Raw genomic sequence first — 21238 nt, 5'->3', positions numbered from 1 at the left:
GTTTGATATTTAGAGATGTCAGGGAGGGAAAAGAGAGGCAAGGGACTAGGCAAAGTAGGAGCTAAGCATCACCGTAAGGTCCTTGGTTATAACATCTAGAGAATCACAAAAGCATGCAATTCAGTGTTTTGATCGGCTTAATCTACGAGGAAACCGGTGGAATTCTCAAGTTCTTGTTGAACATCATTCGCCGATACTTGAATGGAATGGTAAAGGGGGAGGATTGTCACCGCCGTGCATGTGGTTTATGCACTTAACAGATGCAGGGTAGGACCTTGTATGTACCTGGTGGTTAGATGAATTTGGTCTTGGGGCTTTTCGGAATGCTTCAGTATTTTTCCAAGCTTATGGGTTGTGATTCGAACGAAACATGTAATAGACGAAAAGGAAACCAAATTAATGGAAAATTTACTGAAGTTCAAAATAAAGCAACTACAAGATTCTAAGTTTATCCTCTAAAATGTTATTACAAGTGCTGTATAACAATAATCACTCGGCTTTCTGCTTCGAAGATTTTGGTACAGCAGGGTAGTGCAACCTGGTTGTGCGTCTGCCGATGAATTTGAGAACCTCATCAATTAGAATTACCGGGAAAGCAACGGCAATTACGAGCAGCCATTCATTGGTGCTAAGGGGAACAATCCCAAACACTCGAGCAAGGAATGGCACATACAGAATCAAGAAGTGCAGTCCAAATGAGACTGACATGGCTAAAAGGAGCCATGGGTTCACCCAAGGAGGCATCGTTAACAAGCTTCCATCTTCAGATAGGGCATTAAGGGAGTTGAACATTTCAATGGCTACCAAGACAGAGAGGGAAAGAGTCGAGGCTTTGATTTTCCCTGACTGAAAGTAGTCGCATGGGTCGGAATCGAATTTGAACACTTGGGAACCTGCTGTGAATGGTGACACAGAAAAACCTTCCCAAGAATCGCATTTAGCCCAGTTAGCAAGTCGGGAGTAGGTAACAAGACTATGCCCATCTCCACTCAGATCAATGCCCAGGAAGCTATGGTGGGTGTACCATATGATGAAGACCCCGACAGTGGCTATCCCCACATAGAGCCCAATCACCTGGCACGGATGAAAGAAATAAGTGGGCTTACATCTTTGGTAAAATTCCACATTTATTTAGCCAAGGACAAGAAAAACATGAATCAGTTACCAGGTAGCGGAACAAGATCCAAGCAGTGATTAGTGAGTCGTCACTTCGTCTTGGAGGCTTCTTCATTATATCTTTGTCAGGGGGATTGAACCCTAGAGCAGTTGCTGGAGGTCCATCAGTAACAAGATTAACCCACAGAAGCTGAACAGGTATCATGCCTTCTGGAATCCCCAATGCAGAAGTCAAAAATATAGAAGCAACCTCACCAATGTTGGAGGATATCATGTACCTGCAATGTTTTTTTAAGCAGAAAATTATGTCAGTCAATGTCGTTAATAAAAAACTAAAGAAATTGGCCAAAAATCTCATTTTCTATCTATACATCTAAGTAACAATACTAACCTTATAAAAGCCTTCATATTGTTGTAAATGGATCTGCCCTCACCAACTGCAGCAACTATAGTGCTGAAGTTATCATCTGCTAACACCATGTCAGATGCTTCCTTTGCAACCTGAAAAGAATCAAGCAAGGGATAGAGATAGAGTATATAATAAGAAAATTATGCATTCATGAATAACTTAAACTAACTGCTAACATACTAGGTTTTGGGATGCCGAATTTTTACTATAATCGCCTGGTAATAGGCAATGAAGTACTAAGATTTTTAAAAGAACTACAGATGAAATCCAGTCAAATGTCTAGAATAAGTAGGTAACTCAGATCAATATCTATAGAATGTCAGGAAATAGTGGTATAGTTGTATAGCTATTCCAACATATATACATTCTGAATAAAAAGCAGCCCAACCATGCATACTGCATTGCATTCATCTGGGTCTCTGAATCATCTCCCATAATGCTATTTCACAAGGAGAGCTGACAATATACAATTAGCAATTAACCATATGGACATCATGGATATAACAGGAAAGGGTAGTGGATACCTCAGTCCCAGCAATGCCCATTGCCACTCCAATATCAGCCAACTTCAAGGCAGGAGCATCATTAACTCCATCCCCGGTCATAGCAACCACTTCACCATCCTCCTTCAGCAACCTAACTATCTCTTGCTTGTGCCTTGGCTCAGCCCGAGAAAATAAAAGACCTCCACTCTGCCTCAGATGATTTTTCTGATTAGGATGATCCATAAAGTCCTTCCCAGTTAAGCTTCTTGAACTGATATCTTCAGAAGATTCAAATACGCCAATTTCACGACAAATAGCTTCCGCTGTGTTCTTGTTGTCTCCTGTAATGACCATAACACGAATTCCAGCTGCTTTGCAGTCCTCAATTGCTTGGCGAACCTCTTTCCGAGGAGGATCCTTCATAGGTTTATCCAAGTGCTTCAGAAAAATAGGCAGAAATAAGAAAATAAAAATGCAAACAAACCAGAAGCAGCAGCTTACCCTTAACCCAACTAAACCGGAAAAAATAAGTTTACTCTCAATTGAAGAATAATTGGATGGATTAAGCAAAAGCTGATGTGCTGGATGATCTTCATCACCATTATATGTTGTGAACTCAAAAGGCTCTTCCTTATATGCAAAACCAAGGCAACGTAATGCATCTGTTGACATTTCATGAAGACTCTGTAAAATAAGATCCTTTGAATATTGATCTAGTTCAATGATAGAGCCGTCGCATAGCTGCATAAAAGAGCTCCTCTCCAACAGATTCTCAACAGCACCCTGAAAAGTTACACATGCACAACCAGAGTGACATATTGAAAGGACGTGGAAATATTTTTTAACCAGCAGCAAGCATCATTGATAAAATCTTACTAGGATGTTTACTGGCACCAAAAAGAAAAGGAGATTGGAGGAGAACAAATGGGCAACATAAATCAACAAGTGGTCAGTCCATGTTACAAGGCAAAGAGAGATGATTAGACCTTTACTAGCAATGCCTTTTGTCCTGTGCTGGAATTCACAATAACTCCCATGGACTTCCGATCACGGTCAAACTCAAGTGTCGCAATCCTTTGCTCCATTTTGTTCCACGCTTGACAGCAGCCTAGCGTAGAATAACAAAAGAACAGAGAAAGCTCGGTAGGATCCAGAAAGCATCACCTAACAAACAACAAAATTATAGGAAATGAATCAGCTAACATACGTTGATGGTCCCAATGATCTGAAGAGGAGCCATTCTCTTCCGGTAATCCCATTTTCTCAACCAGAACCTGAAATAAAAAAGAACCAAATAGGAATCTCAGCAAGATGAAAATATGCAACATGATCATTTAGTATAAACCGAAAGTTTACACTCTCCAAATCTAGAAAGCACATCACAAGTGTCATGGGCAAACAAGGCCAAGCTTAAAATACAGCACACAGAAGCAAGCTTCTGCTGCAGTAAATTGAAACGATTGAATTGTTGATGCAGCGATTTAGGTGTCCCTATTATATCACTTTAAAATGGACATAATCCATATCCAAAATATGATACAAGAAAAACAGGTTCAAAGCTAAGTTTTTGCTTTGGCTTTAATTCAGGTCAGTTTGGCTTTATATAGACATATCCAATATACAGAACAGGGTTCAATTTCAGAAATGGGGTTAGTCACCTTTAGTGCAGCCTCAGTAGGCATTCCAGTGGCGACATAATGACTCCCAGATTGCTCAACACCAGCATCATTGCAAACAGCACAAATCTTTGCAATCATTTGAAGATTGGCATCCATTTCACCAGCAGCCCAGCCTCGAATTTTCCCATCAAAAGGATTATAAGTAGTTCCTTCCACATCAAAAGCTCGCAGAATGGCAGGCCTTGAACCTATAGCAATAAGCTTAGAAACAGCCATCTGATTGGTAGTCAAAGTACCAGTCTTATCAGAACAGATAACCGTTGTGCAACCAAGAGTCTCAACACTAGGCAGCTTACGGACAAGTGCATTCTTTTGAGCCATCTTTCGGGTTCCCAGTGCCAGACATGTTGTAATAACTGCTGGTAAACCTTCTGGAATAGCAGCAACAGCCAATGCAACAGCTATTTCAAAGTAATATGTGCACTTCTCAAATGAGAACTTAAAGTTGCTAGCCCAGCCATCAACATATTCCCAAGAAAGAAAATATTTCACATTAATAAGCCAAACCAACGCACAAACCACTCCAATTATCATTGTTAGAGCCTCTCCAAACTCATTCAACTTCTTCTTTAACGGGGTATCATCATCGCTCTGCGATGCTTCATGAATCTGTGAATGCACCTTCCCAATCTCCGTATTCATGCCTATCTGAGTGACCATGCAGATACAATTTCCATTGACCACAGTTGTTCCAGCAAAAACCATACATTTCTTCCCTTGAATATCTGTATTCTCAGGAACAACCTTCGCAGTCTTGCTCACAGCTTCACTCTCTCCAGTCAATGATCCCTGTTCAACTCTTACAGTTGAGCTTATCAAAGTCAAAACCCGCATATCTGCGGGTACCTTATCACCAACTCTCAACTCCACAATATCACCTGGAACAAGCTCCTTTGCAGGCAAATTTGAGACCTTCTTACCATCTCGAACTACATTTGCCTGCTCCGATTGAATTTCCTTCAGAGCCTCCAAGGCTTTTTCTGCATTGCTTTCTTGCCATATTCCAACAATGGCATTCACTATCAAGATCAAGAATATAACAAGCGGCTCCACAAAAGCTGTTATCTCCTTCTCCCCTCCTTCATCACCATCTAACCAAGCTAAAACAAACGATATAATAGCAGCAAGCAATAATATCCTAACTAATGTGTCATTAAATTGCTCCAGAATTAGTTGAAAAATTGATGTGCCCTCATGCTTTTCTAACTCATTCCATCCATAAATCTCCCTCCTTTTCTCAACTTCAGCACTTGATAACCCTAATTCTCGATTCGTTTGGAAGTTTTCTTCACATTGCTTCACATCCTTTGCCCAAGCAGGAAAATTTTCTACCTTGGAAGAAGCAGCACTGACTTTTTCTCTCTTCCCATAGTCTTCTCCACCTCTCCCCATTGAAATTCAATGCTGAAGAAAAAGTTCTTCAAGTAATTGAAGAAAAATCAAAATAGCTTAAGTTAAAAGTTGAAACTTTACTTCCTATCTTTAACAGTGGACCTGAAAGCAAAAAAATAAATTTAAAGTAACATCATGATCAACAAAGTAAATTAACAAAAACCCACTAAGCATTAAAAATTACCAATCTATTTGCCCCCAAAACAATAAGAAAAGCAATAAAAGAGCAAATAAAGAATACCGCTTTTCTTCCATAACCCATTCCACATTTTTTTTTTTGCAAATTTATACATTAGAAACAATTAACCAAGGAGTAAAAAACTGGAGTTACCCAGTAGCATATCTGATTTCCGGTTCAATCAATTGAAAGGATAGGTCAGCATAAATTATAAAAAAAAAATCAAAATTTTTCAAAAAAAAAGAAGCAAACGAAAATCAGTATAAAAGAAGTATATAAAAAAAGAATTCTAAAGATATTAACATGTTTAATAAGCAGGTTTTAGTTTCGTGTTCACCAAGACTTGGCGGCATCCAATATTGATAGAACATTTCCTAAATAGAAAAGGCGATGCAAAAAACAATTCCTGCATGCTAAGGTCGTCATTTTCATGATTTATACATGGGAAAGCTGCGCTCAAAGTTGCTTAAAACTTGACCAAAAAAAAAAAGAAAAGAAAAGAAAAGAAATCATTATATATTTCTGGTTTGGCACTAAAAGAGAAAGAACCCAAGCTCGGTTTTGTGTTTGACCAAATCAAAATTGGAAATTGTATCGTTAAGAGCGACTTCAATATCACCAGATCGACAGATGAACACCCATCCAAACCAGACAAACATTCAGGGAATAAAAATAAAATACTCAAAGATCTAACCTTAAACTGAATGAAGAAGATGTGAAGAACCGAAGAAGAGAACAGAATGAGACTGAAGAGCAGTTGGTCAGTTAAAAGGACGAATTAAAGAAAAAGAATAATTGAAAATCAATCAGATGCCCTAAGGGCCCCAATTTGGGCCTTTCAATCTATGATCGCTTGGGCTAAAAAGAGTCCAAATCAATGAAAATATTATATCATTTCCGGTTTTATTAGATTTTTAACAGCTTTTCATCGTTTATATTTTATTCGTTCTCGATTTCCAACTTGTCTCCCATTTTTACTAATCCAGTCTCTTTATTCTTTAAGCACTTCTATGTTTCACTTCCAACAAAGAAAACAGTTCTAAATTTCGATTGAATCCATAAATCCGATCTTATTTTTTATCATTGAATTTCTCCTAAATTATCTGTTCATTAAATTCTCTCAGCAACCAAACACAATAGAAATATATGAATCAAAAGTAAAAAAAAAAAAAACTGTGCTTACCAAAATCCTGGAGTTTCTCTGTTTCCACTCAGCTTCTGATTCATTCTCTTTCTTTCTCTTTTTTTCTTTTTTACTCTGTAATTTTTTTAAAAAGAAATTTTTTTTTCTTTTAATTACAGTTTTGATCTTTGGGATCTTAATAAATAGAAACGAGAGAGATTTGATTTATAGAGAGCGATTCAATGGCTAGAAAACATCGCTTTCTCTCCATCTCTATGTGCGTATTCTCTTTTGTCTTCTTAGAAGGACCTAGATTCCACATTGCCTCAACTAATAAGGAATTGCCACGTGTTCATAGATCAAACGATAGGCCCACGTTAAGCGATCGCTTTTCATGCCCTTTACCATGTGGCAAACAAATAGGGGCGACCATTTTGTTTCAATGTTTGTGGCCTCCCGCACTGAATCTCCACTTTCGGAAAGGTGCACACTTTTCTTTCTTTCTTTCTTTTTCAAGCAATTATAATTACAAATTATATTGTTTTAGCTAGTAAATTTTCATTTTTTTTAATAACATGCCATAGTACAATTTATTAATAGTATATAAATTCATATATGGTGCATCAAATGCAAACTTTTTAATTAATGCTTAACAAAGTTCCTATTCCTTTCCTACTTCCCTTGCTGGTAAAAGAATTTGGAGTTGATATAAGAGATAATATATAATTTGGCCTTTAAACTTATTTATTTGTACCTAGATTGTTCTTAAATACTTTTGGATTCAATTTATTCTTAAACTTGTATTCTATCAATTAAGTTAGTCCATTCACATTAACATCGTTAGTTTGTATTATCGTAACATTTATAACCAATGCGGTGATATCATGTGGCAATCTCTCATAATGTCACGAGACAAACATAATTTATATATTTACATTTATATATATTTTTTTAATTTATGTTTTTTCACTTAGCACATTGTTATCGCATGGCTCTATCGAATTGATTAGGTCCAAAATAAAGTTTAGGAACCACTTAAGTATAAATGAATAAGTTGAGGGGCCTAATTGTATATTAACCCTTCATATATTCTATTGATTTGTGTGACTATTCTAAGTTTCTTTTTTTCCCTTTTGGGGGTTTTCTTGTGGGGACATAAAGATGGCATGATAGAGTTTCTTCTTGCAATTGAGTGTATATTTACAAATTTAAAAAGGATTTTCTTCCATATGCCAACTTTTCCAATGCTAGGAAACTAACATGAATTTTATTTATTCAAGATGAAAATGTGTAAAGTCAAATTTGGATATGGAATGTTTAAACAAGTCAAGTTTGCTTTTAATTCTATTTTAAAGAAATAATTCATTATAGGATTACCCAAGCTAGCCTTCACTGTTATTTGAGCTTAGGTAAATGTCGTATGTATATATATATATGCGCTCATATGAATATACTCGAGAAAAATTAATGTTACCAATCAAACTTGGTACAATTAGTGAAAGTAGAGATTTTGGGTATTGAGTACTTAAATTCAAGATTTATTATGTGTAATTATGTGTAAATTTTCGAATTTCTTCATGTATGAGTTTTAGTCTAGTGTATCGATTTAATTTAACATTGTAATTTTTTTTTTATGATAAATGTGAAGTATTTGTATTGTACTTATAAATGTACCATATCAGCTGGTCTTTCATAGCTATGAATTGGGAGCTTAGAAGGCATCTTATTACACAATTATTGATGACCAGGGTCCATGATTGTGTTTTTCATAGGAAGACTCAGAATACATACTCTTATCTCAATGGAAATTCCAGGGAAATTTCGGCCACATTGACGCATGCTAGATATTCACTGGTGTTGCATTCAATGGGAGATTAGGAAATGTCACAGGCACTCCAAATCCCAAAGTCAACGAGAAAATTCTCTTTTAATTTAAACCTATCCATATCATCAATGAATATTTTAAACTATATCATTCCTATCTGCTTCTTCTTGTCACTTTCTCAAAGAAACAAACAAGTTGCAGATTGGAAGTCTGAAAACGCTGCATATTTTTCTGCAATTCAATCTTACTTTAGTTACCAGGAAATTTAAGTGAAACTGAGTTTCCGCAGTAGGCATGAAAATGGTATGAATGGAATATTGCCTATTTGCCATTCACTTTCATCACTCGGTGTCATCAAATTTGTATTGTTATAGTGAGCAATGCTATTCTTGTTTCTCTTGGGGGAAAAGATGGGGAAAAAACTGTACAAGTAAGTTGGAATTTATCATGTCATCTGGCCGGAGGGAAACTGTCACCAAACAAAGTGCGAAGATGAGTTCATAGTTAAGACAAAGCTCAGCCAATAGTTGTTGACTTCGTTTTTATTTCTAGCCCCTCGTCTGGATTGTTCTCTCAACAAGGGTATATAACTTGGACCCTTTTTTGGGCAAAATAGAGTGGACAATGCTCAATTTCAGCTCACCACAACTTTGGGCTTTGCACTTTAGCAACTTTTGGGGTCAAATACAAAACCCCACATCTTCTATCCCTTTTAGGCTTTTTCTTTCCTGTTTGTTCTAATTATATAAATTTTCTTTGGAATCATATTTGGCTTTTGTACCCTTCTCCTTGTCTTATAAGATGCAAAATGTTGATGTATTAAACAGGATAGTCCTTAGAATTTGTTGGGTGTAGGTTGCAAAGAAATTAAAAATGTTAGAGCATATTAGAGTTATGTCTTTAGAGTATGTATTGTTGGGGATAAACTTGTGTATGCAACGAACAAGAATAGTAAAAAAGAAATTGAAAAGATCGAACACACAAATTTACATGAAAAAACTCCTCAAAAAGAGGATAAAAACCATGGAAAGGAGATTTCACTAATATAAAATATGTACAAAGATGGAGAGAATCAAAGAAAGAAAAAACTAGAAACCCCAAAAGAAAAACCCTTCAAACTCAAAAGCATAGAATTCTCTCAATCTGTATATTTTATATTGTTGTATAAACCTAGGGTAACTAAAGCTTATTCATAGGTTGAAATTCATAACTTTTATAACTAGAATATCCCTAGGTTAATCAAAGTTTAAGTGAGAACCTAAAACAGAGTTTAACTGAGAAAAGAAAACTGAGAAACTTGAGAAACACATCACCACATTGTGAAGTGGCTTTTGCATCATCAAGACGAAGATTTTCTTCTCGTTGTGATGTTGGTTTCTCGTCGTGACATCGAGCTTTATCTCGTTGGGATGTCACTTACTGTTTTGTCTGAAATGCGAGGCATGACGTCGAGCTTTATCTCATCGGGATGTCACTTACTGTTTTGTCTGAAATGCGAGGCATACTCCACAAATCTCCACCTTGACTTGTATTTCACTTAACTCTTTTGCCAAGCCCTATCACGGGACTAATTTGATCTTCATCGAATACTTACCAAGTCCAAGTAGTGCTCGAACTTTGAAATTGGAAGACTTTTTGTCAACATGTCGGTCGAATTGTGTTCTGTGACAATTTTGTGAATTTGAACATCTCCTTGAATGATTACCTCTCGAACCAAATGATATCGAATGTCTATTGCTTTGTCCTTTCATGGTGCATCTGATCTTTGGTGAGATGTATGACATTTTGATAATCATAATATACGATACCCTCTCTTATTAACCAATTCGCTAAACAAGACTCTTAATGAAATTGCTTCCTTTACAACTTCAGTGATTGCCATGTATTCAGCTTCAGTAGTTAACAAAGCCATTGTGGCTTAAAGTATAGTTTTCCAACTAATGACACAATTTCTGAAATCAAATAGATAACATGTGAGAGACCTCCTTTAAACTGAGTCTCTTACATAATCTAAATCAATATATCCGACTAAACTCTTTTGGCTTCTTTCGAACTTTAAGAACATATTTGAAGTACCCGCAAATATCTAAAAATCCACTTAACTGCATGCTAGTGTAACTTACCTGTTTTGACTATGTATCTACTAACAATACTAATAACATGTGAAATATTAGGATGAGTTCATACCATTGTATACATTGAACTTCCGACTGCACTTGAGTAAGGTACTTTTGACATATACCTTTATTCTTCTTCTTCTTCTTCATTTTAAAGGGAATTTAAAATTGAAAGTTTAAAATGTGTAGCTAAGGGAGTACTTACTAGTTTTGAGTCTTGCATCTCAAACTGCTTAATATCTTCTTTATGTACCTTTGTTGCCACAAGAAAAATTTCTCGAAACGTCTATCCCTTCAAATTTTTATCCCCAAAATTTTCTTTATTGCACTTAAATCCTTCATCTCGAACTTAGAGTTAAACATGATTTTAAGTTGTTTAATTTTATATGGATCCTTAGTCGTAATCAACATGTTATCAACATAGAGCAACAAATATATGAATGAACCATCATCAAGATATTATGAATATAAACAATTGTCTTACTCACTTTGTGAAAAACCAATATTCAATATGAAGGAGTCGAACTTTTTGTACCACTACCGAGGAGACTACTTCAAATCGTATAATGATTTTTTGTAGAAGACAAATATGATCTTCTTTAATTTTAGTTTTGAAGCCTTCTGATTGTTGCATGTAGATCTCCTCCTCAAGGTTACCATGAAGGAAAGAAGTCTTTACATCTAACGGCTCTAACTCAAGATTGTTTAATGCAATGAGAGCCAAAAATGCTCGAATGGACCTATGTTTCACAACATGAGAAAAAACATCATGAAAATTAACCCCCTCGACTTGACTGTAGCTCTTTGCAACTAATCTTACCTTGTATCTAGTATCATTCGAACTCGAACCTTTTTTCTTCTTAAACATCCATTTGCAGCCAACTATTTTCTTACCGATGGGTGGTTTAACTAGCTGCCAAGTCTCATTCTTTTGAAGTGATTTCATCTCTTATTTCTTAGCAATGGGTTATTTGCTAGAATCAAAAGCTTGAACTTCCTCGGAATAACACGAAGAGTCAATTGAATCAATGCTCTCTACAACACTTAGATTATATGTCACTAGGTTCCCTTCATAGTATTTCTGTGGTGGTCAGATTTCTCGTTTTTTCCTATTACGAGCCAACTAATAATTCGTTAATTGAGATGGTGAGGGTACTTGTGATCTGGATGAAGTCTCAAACTAATATAAAATAGCTTCGATCTCGTGAGAACCAATTTTTTTTGTGTCGTCGCGATGTCATGTGTTTCTTCGTCAGGATGACGTCCCTGTTCGTCATGATGTTGCGATGCCATACTTCCTCTTGTCACGATCTCACTTATTGTTTCTTCTTTCGTCTCCACCTTACTTGAAACACTCTGGTTTGTTATGTTTTTAAATGTAGGCGACCATTTTTCTGAATGAATCATGGCAGATTCATCGAATGTGACATCTCTACTAATAATTATTTTGTTGGTTTCCAGACACCACAATTTAAAACCTTTCATACCAGAAGAGTATCCCAGAAAGATGCACTTTACGACCCTTGGTTCGAGCTTTCCCTAGCTAACTTTAGCATGAGTAGGACAACCGAAAATTCTAAGGTTAGAATAATTAGGAGGATTACTTGTTCAATGCTCAATGGGGAGATTGGTTCACGAAAGGCTTTCCAAATTAATGGCTTCAGCCTATAACTCCTTCCTTAAACCTGTGTTGGAAAACATACATCAGGCCTTTTCGAACAAAGTTTTGTTCATCTTTTTAGCAACTTTATTCTGCTCGGAGTACCTATAATGGTGCGATGTATTTTTATTCCTTCCTTCCCGTTTGCAGTAATCATTAAACTCTGATTAACATAATTTGAGACCATTGCCTGTCTTCAACCGCTTCACGGACTTTCCAGTCTGTTTCTCTAACAGTGTTTTCCACTGCTTGAAGATTTCGAAGACTTCATTCTTCTATTTCAAAAAATAAATCCAAACCTTTCTAGAGCAATCATCAGTGAAAGTTAGAAAATATTTATTACCTCCTTTTAAGGTGTCAAGAGTCAGACCCCATAAATTAGAATGGATATAGTCGAGAGTCTCTCTTGTTCTGTGTACTACTGAATTAAAACTTATTCGTGTTTACTTTTCATAAGTGTAGTGTTCGCAAAAACCTAACTTAGCAACTCTAGTGTCTTTTAGAATACTTCTTTTACACAATGTTGCCATACCTTTCTCACTCGTATAACCAACTCGCAAGTGCCAAAGTTTAGTTGAATCGAATTCCACAGAGAAAGAATCACGTCATATCATCGCGATATCATGATGGTTCTCGTCATAACGTGGCTATGATTCTAGCTCTTTTTCAGTAATTGCAACTGCACCAGTCATCATCAACCTTTGCAGAACGTATAAGCTGCCCTATTTCTTTCCTCTCATCACAACAAGAGCTTCACGAGAAACCTTTAAGCCATTTGACTTGATGACAATCTTGCAATCATTAGAGTCTAACTAAGATTTCTAATGAGATGTGATTTTTCTTTAAATCAGGCACATGCTTGACATCTGACAGTGTCCGAATAATTTCATCGTGCATCCTAATTTGTACTGTTTCGATTCTAGTTTTCTTACATGGAGAATTATTCCCCCATCAACATAACTCCACCTTTAACCGAATTTTACATAGAGAACCAATTCGTGTTGAAACACATGTGATAGGATCACCCTGAATCAAAGATCAACTCAGATGTAAGCTTAGAGCTTTCACTTGTAGACACCAACAAGAAATCATCACCTCTGTCATTGGTTATACTAGAATCATCAACTTTTTCTTTTTGCTTTCCTTTCTTTTCGTTTACGACATCCCTCTTATTTTTGTAGTATTCTACTTTAATGTGGCCCATCTTCTTATAGCAGCCACATTGTTTATTGCGGTTTCTGGATTTATATCTTGCCCTTGACATGTTCTAATATGACTTTTTGGATTGTTGCTTACCCCTTGCAACAAAAACTGCGGCTTGCTCGTCTGACTTTTTATTTGGGCTTAACTCGTAATCAAGTTTGCCTTTGCTTAGTAGATTTCCTTTCACGTCCTCAAAATCTCTCCCATAAATCAGGGTCTCCCTGAAAGTTCTGTAAGAAGCGGGCAAAGAACATAGCAACAGCATGGCTTGATCCTTACCGCTAATGTTTGCTTCAAGATTCTTTAGGTCATTGATAAGGGTAGCGAACTCACTAATGTGAGCCCTAATGGACTCACTTTCAACCATCTCGAACATGTATAATCATTGTTTTAGCACTAACCTATTAGCTAGATATTTCGTCATATATAAGGCTTCTAGTTTCTTCCATAGCACAGACACTATTTTCTCCATCAGTACCTCCTGTAACACATTATTTGTAAGGTATAGTTGAATTGTAAATAGAGTTTTTTCTTCATGTAATGATATTTTTTAGATCGATTTGAATCAATATTTTCGTCATTCGAACTTGCCACAAACTGAAATTTGCGATTCCATCGAACTTCTCAATGTCAAATCTTGTTGCTCCCATCTCTAAACGGATTAAATACGAAAATCGAACCAAACTCTAATACTAGTTTGTTGGGGATAAACTCATGTGTGCAACGAACAAGAATAGTGAAGAAGAAATTGAAAAGATCGAACACACAAATTTAAGTAGAAAAACTTCTCAAAAGAGGATAAAAAACCACGGGCAAAAGGAGATTTCACTAATATAAAATATTTACAAAGATGGAGATAATCAAAGAAAGGAAAAACTCAAAACCCTGAAAGAAAAACCCTTCAAACTCAAAAACATAAATTCCTCTCAAACTGTATATTTTATGTTGTTGTATAAACCTAGGGTAACTAAGGCCTATTTATAGGCTGAAATTTGTAGCATTTATAACTAGAATATCTCTAGGTTAATCAGAGTTTATGTGAGAAACTAAAACATAGTTTAACTGAGAGAAGAAAACTGAGAAACTTAAGGAACACGTTGCCACGTCATGATGTAACTTTTGCATCGTCGGGACAAAGAATGATCGTGTCGTCGGGACGAAAATTTTCTTCTCATTGTGGCACCGATTACTAGTCATGACATCACTTACTATTTTGTCTTAAATGCGAGACATACTCCACATGTATATATAGAGAGAAATATCTAACGACATACTCCACATGTATATAGAGAGAGAAATATCTAACTTGACTTAAAGTGTTTTTCGATCTCATCACACCAATGGTGAGATAAAAGGTTTACAAAATATATTTTTATTTATTATTTTTCACTAGGGTTAAACATCATAGACGGTGAGATTGGTCTACCTCACCACACCACATAATTCTCACTTGAGCAAGAACTTTTTGCTAGTAAAAGCATTCCCCAAAGGAATATACTTTGACTTTTAATCTCGCACTAGCTTCTTAGGTCACGTGTATTGCACGTATATTATTTTTATTTAATTAATTGTATATATATTTTTATTTCATGGAACATAAAATAATTAAAATATTTTATAATAAATATTAGTATCTATACATTTTAATATTTTAAATTACAACGACAATGTAACCCAAGATAATTATAAAGTGTAATTCAATATTTTATTGTGCTTTATTTATTCAGATTCAAATTTTTATTTAATATAATAGTAAACAATTTTTATTTGAAGTAAGAAATAATTTATAATAAAATGGTATTGGTTATTTATAAATCTGAATAGTTTAAAATATAATGCAAGTGAAATCCAAAATTTATCAAACATTATCTATTCTAAATTTTTATTTAGTTTAATATAATAAAAATTTTATGTTTAAGTTATAAATAATTTAAAATAATAAGATATTACTTATCTATAAATTTAAATTACTTAAATTACAATGAAAATATAATTCAATATTACTATAAAGTGTCACTTAATATTTATATGACTTCTTTTCTAATGCGGTATTTATATTTTTTTGTCCAATCTAATACTTGTATTTGATAAAAATTATATATTTTGGTACCCAAAGGTAAAAATATTAATTTTTAGTATTTAATTTAGGTTTTCAAGCTTGATTTGATGAAAGATAACTGCTAATATTATTAGGTTTAAATTTTTCATGGTTTTGTTAATAAAATAAATTTAGTGTTAATTATGAATTTGTTTAATTTTGCGTTCAATTTGCCAAATATAACCTGATGGATCTAATTTAATTTGGCTTTTGGGTTGATTTGATGAATGTTGATTGTTAATATTATTAGCTAATTATGAATTATCATCAAATCAACTCTAAATCCTAAATTAAGCACTAAAAAGTTAACAATGTTACCTTTAGGTACCAAAATGTATAATTTTTGTCAAATACATGTACTACATTAGACCAAAAAATAACACAGGTACCACATTAGAAAAAAAAATTTCAAACTCATATACTAAATTATATATTAAGTCTTATTTTTAATATAATTATACAAATAAACCTATTTATATAATTGAAAAGTTTAAATTTCAATGAAAGTCTAATTAAGGTGAATACATCCGTGGAACTTTCGCTAGAATCAGGAAAATGCTTTTGCTTTATAGAGCCAAGAAAGGCCTTTGAAAGCAAGACATAAGGCATAGGAGTCAGAAGGAAGGGACCCCTATGAAGTAGAGCTTGTAGCGCTTTTACCCGCAGAACTCAAACCTATCCGAGGGTTAGGTGAAAGGCATCGGGAGAGCAGTTGAAGACCTCTCGCCTTCGTTGAGCGTATTTCAAAACCTCCCTAAAAGTGCACTTGAGGAGTTTAACGACCACGCTTGTACCTGTACGACTCTTTCTTTCACCTTGAAAACCGAGTTGGAATGCTTTTAGAATAGAATGCTTCGTAACCTCACCCTTTCCATCGTTAACACTCCTCCTTAAGCTTCGCTAAAGCGACTACGTACCTCGCTGCTGCTAAGTGTGAATATCCTGAGACCTGAGACTCTACTACTACCCTTTATCAAGCTGGTTTACAATAGTGCGGGAATAGCGGCTAAAAGATTCCCAATTATCTTATAGCATCTTAGAGTAAAGGTAATAAGATCTTTTAGGTAGCTTTTTTTATTCAAAATGTAATTCAATATTATGATTTTAATGGATTAAATTTTATCAAATGAAATATTAATTTTAAATTTAATTTCAAAACATTGATTTAATTTTTAAATTTTTAAAATATTGTTTACATTTTAGAATTTAAGTATAGTTTGTAATTTAAAATAAAAATTATTAATTAACAATTAAATTAAAATTGAATCAAATACAATCATATCATGTTCAAAATTAACTATCTAATCAGGACCATGATAATGTTTTTAATATAAAAATATTATGTAATAAATTAAAGATAAACTAAATGATCTCAATGTTATCTTCTTCTTCAATCTATCCTCCTTATCATTATCTTTAGTATCAATCTTTTCTTCAATCTTTCATCTTCATTGTCATCTTCTATTAAGATTTATTTTGTTTGTCAACTTGTTTGAAATCTTTTATTGCTAAATTTTATTATTGGGTTGAAAATTTTAGTATTGGGTTTTATTGCTAAATTCTATAAGTGTTGAATTTATATTAAAAAATTGTTTGGTAAATTAGTGAATATAGGTGCTGAATATAATTATATTGTTTGATAAAAGTAAATATTAATTTTTAAAGATTATATATTTTTTAATTTTAATCTTATTAATATAATATTTTATATTATTTTGGATAGTTTTAATTGAAAGATAAATATGCTAATTTGAATACTGTTTTTTTTAAAGGATAATTTATTTCAGTATTTTAACAATATAAAATCAACTTAATATTTTCTACATTAAGTGTTTTAACACTTTTTTGTTGAAAATTTTATATTAAGCAAAGAAATTAAAATGATTATCAAACACATTTTTTGAAACTTTTTTTCGAAATCGGTTGTTTATTTAAAAAGAAAATGGAGTCGCCATCAATCCTTTTTAATTAGGTGTGACCGGATCACCTCAAAGTTTGGTCATTTTAATAAAATGTTAAATTTATTAAAATTATTTTCAGTCTACAAAAATCCGGAAAACGGGTTCGGGAGTCGGTTACGTATGAGGAAGGATTAGCACCCTCAAAACACCCAAAATTGGTACCTAATTGATTACTTATTGTTTTAATGTCGGAAGTTGAAAACTCGAAGAGAAATTAAAATATGATCCCTCTTTCCACGATTTTTTTAATCACTTAACTAAATTAGAACTTATGTAAGAGGTCTTCTTATCTCGAGGTAACCAAAACGGAAACGCCATGTCCTGTAAGTTAGGGCACGACATCTCGAATTCTCAAAAACAAGATTGCTCATTATTTAATTTTTACATAAGTCTTTTATATTTTAAATTTTAAAAGGATGCTCGTTTAACTTGGTTCAAGGACAAAATCATACCACGTAAGTTAGGGCATCATTTCTCAAATCTCTAAACAAAGAAAATCGCCTCGAAAAAAAATCATTTTTTATGTATCGGGTAAAACGAATATAACATTTAATGCGATGTACATTTTATTTATTTCGGCATAGTATAAAAATAGATAAGTACATTTAAACAATACTCGTGGCATGATTGTAGCAAAATAAAATAAAATGGAAATGTGTAAAAAAAAGAAACGATGATATACGAAAAATAAAAATAAAAATGTCATGCTAGTAAATGACAATGATATAACTATAATAGTAATAAAGCACCAATTCATAATAACAGTGGCCTTAATCATATTATAATTACTATTCTAATACTAATATAAATAGTCAAAGAAAATAATAATAATAATAATAATAATAATAATAATAATAATAATAATAATAATAATAATAATAATAATAATAATAATAATAATAATAATAATAATAATAATAGGGCAAGCGCAAATAAAAAGAAAAATGAATAATATAAATTTTAAATATAAAAAGGGTAAAAAATGATAAATAAATAAATAATTGCTAAAAAGTTGAAATTAAATAAATAAAGGATGAATCGAATTTAAATGAAATTTAAAGCATTAATTGTGATAAAATAAATAAACAAGTAAATAAAGGACTAAAATGTGACGTGTGAAAAGGAACAGGGACCAAATGGGAAATTATTCCCAACCCCATTAAATGCTCCGTTCCTTTGGCAAATCGGGGGACTAAATTGAAAGTATTTAAAACTAAATGGTGCAATCTAAAAAAGAAAAAAAAACAAAGGAATTAGGACCACATTAAAAAAAGGTTCAAAGGCGGAAGGACTAAGGCAGCAAATAGACCACTTTACAAAAGCATGCGGATCCCAGGGAATTCGGGTCGGGTTGGCGGGTCGAGCTTTGAAACAATGCCGTTTTGGCCGATGTTCTTTTGGCACTTATGAACATCGGCCAAAACGGCACCGTTCAGTCCTATCTATATAAATCAATTTTTTTATTTCAAAAACTTCATTCTACTTAGGTTATTAAAAAAAACTTTAAAACCCTATATTTTTCTCTCAGCCTTTCTCTTAGTCTAGCCTTTGAGCCGTCGTGGGCCACTGTGGTGGCCACCGGTCACCAGCAATGGCAGTCGCTGCCTCTGGTGGTTGGAATCCAAAAAATCCCTTTTTTAGCCTCATTTTAACCCTTTTTTTTTTAACTTTTTAAAACCTTTTTCACCCTGATTTGAAGTAAAAATGAAGAAAAATCAAAAAATGTTTAAGAAATCTTTCGGTTTCTCCTCCTCCAAAGATACTATATGTAATAACCCAAAATTCATGGGCATCGAAAAAGTACAATATCGGGCCTCTGTCTTAGTAAACCGAGTTCGTAAATAATTATTAGGAATAATTGTAAGTCTAGTAGTATGTTTAATTAGGCTTTAATTAAGTGAAATTAGCTCAATTTAGAGAAAATAGTAAAAAGAACTAAATTAAATAAGGGGTAAAAAAACGGCACCGTTTAGTCTTGTCTATATAAATCAATTTTTTTTTGTAAAACTTCATTCTACTTAGGTTTTTAAAAAAAAACTTTAAAACCCTATATTTTTCTCTTAGCCTCTCTCTTAGTCTGGCCTTTGAGCAGTCTAGGCCACTGTGGTGGCCACTGGTCACCAGCGACGGCAGTCGCTACCTCTGTTGGCTAAAGTCCAAAAAATACCCTTTTTAGCCTCGTTTTAACCCTTTTTTAACTTTTTAAAACCTTTTTCACCCTGATTTGAAGTAAAAATGATGAAAAATCAGAAAATGTTTAAGAAACCTTTCGGTTTCTCCTCCTCCAACGATACTATCTGTAATGACCCAAAATTTACGAGTATCGAAAAAGTACAATATCGGGCCTCCATCTTAGTAAACCAAGTTCGTAAATAATTATTAGGAATAATTGTGAGTCTAGTAGTGTGTTTAATTTAGCTTTAATTAAGTGAAATTAGTTCAATTTAGAGAAAATAGTAAAAATGACTAAATTGAATAAGGGGTAAAAGTTGAATTATAGATTAATAGAAAATAAAAGGATTAAAATGGCAATTAAGCCATTAACAAGAAATGAGGCGGCATATATGTAATAAAAATTTAAGATTTTATGTTATATTTTAATTATATAATTAATTATTTAGATATAAATTATGTTAAATTAATTTAAAACAATTATATTATAAGATTTTTATATGATAAATAAAATATGATTTTGACAAATGGATGGTGATAAAATATACAATTGTAACATATTTACATATTTACTTATTTACTTTTATTAAAGTAAATAGATATTTATTATTTTATTAAAATTAAAAAGATAGTTATTAATTAAATAATTATTTATAAGATTTTTATGAAGTAATTAGATAAAATCATGACAAATGTATGGTATTGATCATGTACAAATGTAGAAAAGTAAATGTATACATTTGTATTATATTATTAATTATATGATAGATATTTATAATAATTAAATTATAATATATTAAGTTAATAAAATAAATAAAACAAATGAAATAATAAAAGAATAAAACGAAAGACAAAAGAAAAAAAAAGTAATAGAACAGAGAAGCTTTTGAAATAGAGCAGGGAAAGAAGAAAGAAATAAGAAAAAGAAAGAAAATGGGGAAATAGGGAATTTGAAGCTTGGAGTTTAATTGGTAAGCTTAATTATTAAGTCTTTTCTCTTAATTTTGATGTTTTAGAAGTTTTAGAACAAAGTTTTGTTGAAATTAAGTTGAGGTTTTGAAAGTTTTAGGTTTTGAACATAGTTCATGTTGAACAAAATAATGAATTAGGGATTTAATTAAATGAATTTTAAGTTAGAATTGATTAAAGGATTAAATTGTAAATCGGGCTATAAGTTTTGTGTTGTAGGGATTAAATTGAAAGAAGTTTTAAATTAGGGTTTTATTATGAACATTAGATAGTTAAGTAGAATATGGAAGGAAATTGAACAGAAATAAAGTATAAATTGAGTTAGAAAAGTAAATGAGTAATTAGGATTAAATTGGAATTAGGGTATAAATTGGATAGAAATTTAATTATTATTGTAAAATTAGTGCTGTAATTAATAGTATAATTATTTAATTTTTGTAGCTAATAAAGAATTCGAGGTATCGACAGAAAAAGGGAAGGAGAAGGTTGTCGAGGAGTAAGCGCAAAATTCGGGTTTGTATTATTATAATTCAAGTTATTTATTATTAAGTATTAATTTTAAATTTATTTATTTTATAGAAGCAAATATTGAGGTAAGTAATTTTATTGAATTGAATTAGAAATATATGTTAGTATTACTATAATTGAATTTAATTATTATTAATTGTTGAATTTTAAGTTAATATGCATGGTAAGTATTAGTATTGAATTGTGATTATATGTGAATAATTGAAATGCATATTGAATTGAGAAAGTGTATTGAATTATGATTATGTGAATTGAAAATTAATTAAAAAATGGAAAATGATTGAATTGAAAATGTGAGAAATTGTGATTGAATTGAATTGAGA

At 32.8% G+C, this 21238-nt stretch overlaps 1 protein-coding gene across 4 annotated transcripts; it reads right to left on the bottom strand.

Moving 5' to 3' along the window:
• Positions 1-376: 376 nt before the first annotated feature.
• On the bottom strand, positions 377-6682 carry LOC108451435 (calcium-transporting ATPase 1, endoplasmic reticulum-type-like). Of its 4 annotated transcripts, none has more exons than XM_017749133.2 (9): positions 6443-6682; positions 3669-5183; positions 3218-3284; positions 2997-3118; positions 2512-2793; positions 2050-2427; positions 1508-1617; positions 1166-1394; positions 377-1074 (listed from the first exon to the last, which is right to left on the bottom strand). In XM_017749133.2, the coding sequence occupies exons 2-9, from the start codon at positions 5079-5081 to the stop codon at positions 490-492; spliced, it is 3186 nt and encodes a 1061-aa protein (XP_017604622.1). In that variant the 5' UTR covers positions 5082-5183; positions 6443-6682; the 3' UTR covers positions 377-489. The 4 variants fall into 4 exon arrangements, with proteins under 4 accessions (XP_017604622.1, XP_017604626.1, XP_017604616.1 ...); XM_017749137.2 differs by having other exon boundaries at positions 3669-5107; XM_017749127.2 differs by lacking the exon at positions 6443-6682 and adding an exon at positions 5954-6098.
• Positions 6683-21238: the final 14556 nt, after the last annotated feature.

Source organism: Gossypium arboreum, chromosome 7, assembly GCF_025698485.1.
Source record: "Gossypium arboreum isolate Shixiya-1 chromosome 7, ASM2569848v2, whole genome shotgun sequence".
Taxonomy (NCBI): Eukaryota; Viridiplantae; Streptophyta; class Magnoliopsida; order Malvales; family Malvaceae; genus Gossypium; species Gossypium arboreum.
The sequence above is the reverse complement of the archived record's forward strand: the minus strand, read 5'-3'. Positions and strand labels throughout refer to the sequence as shown.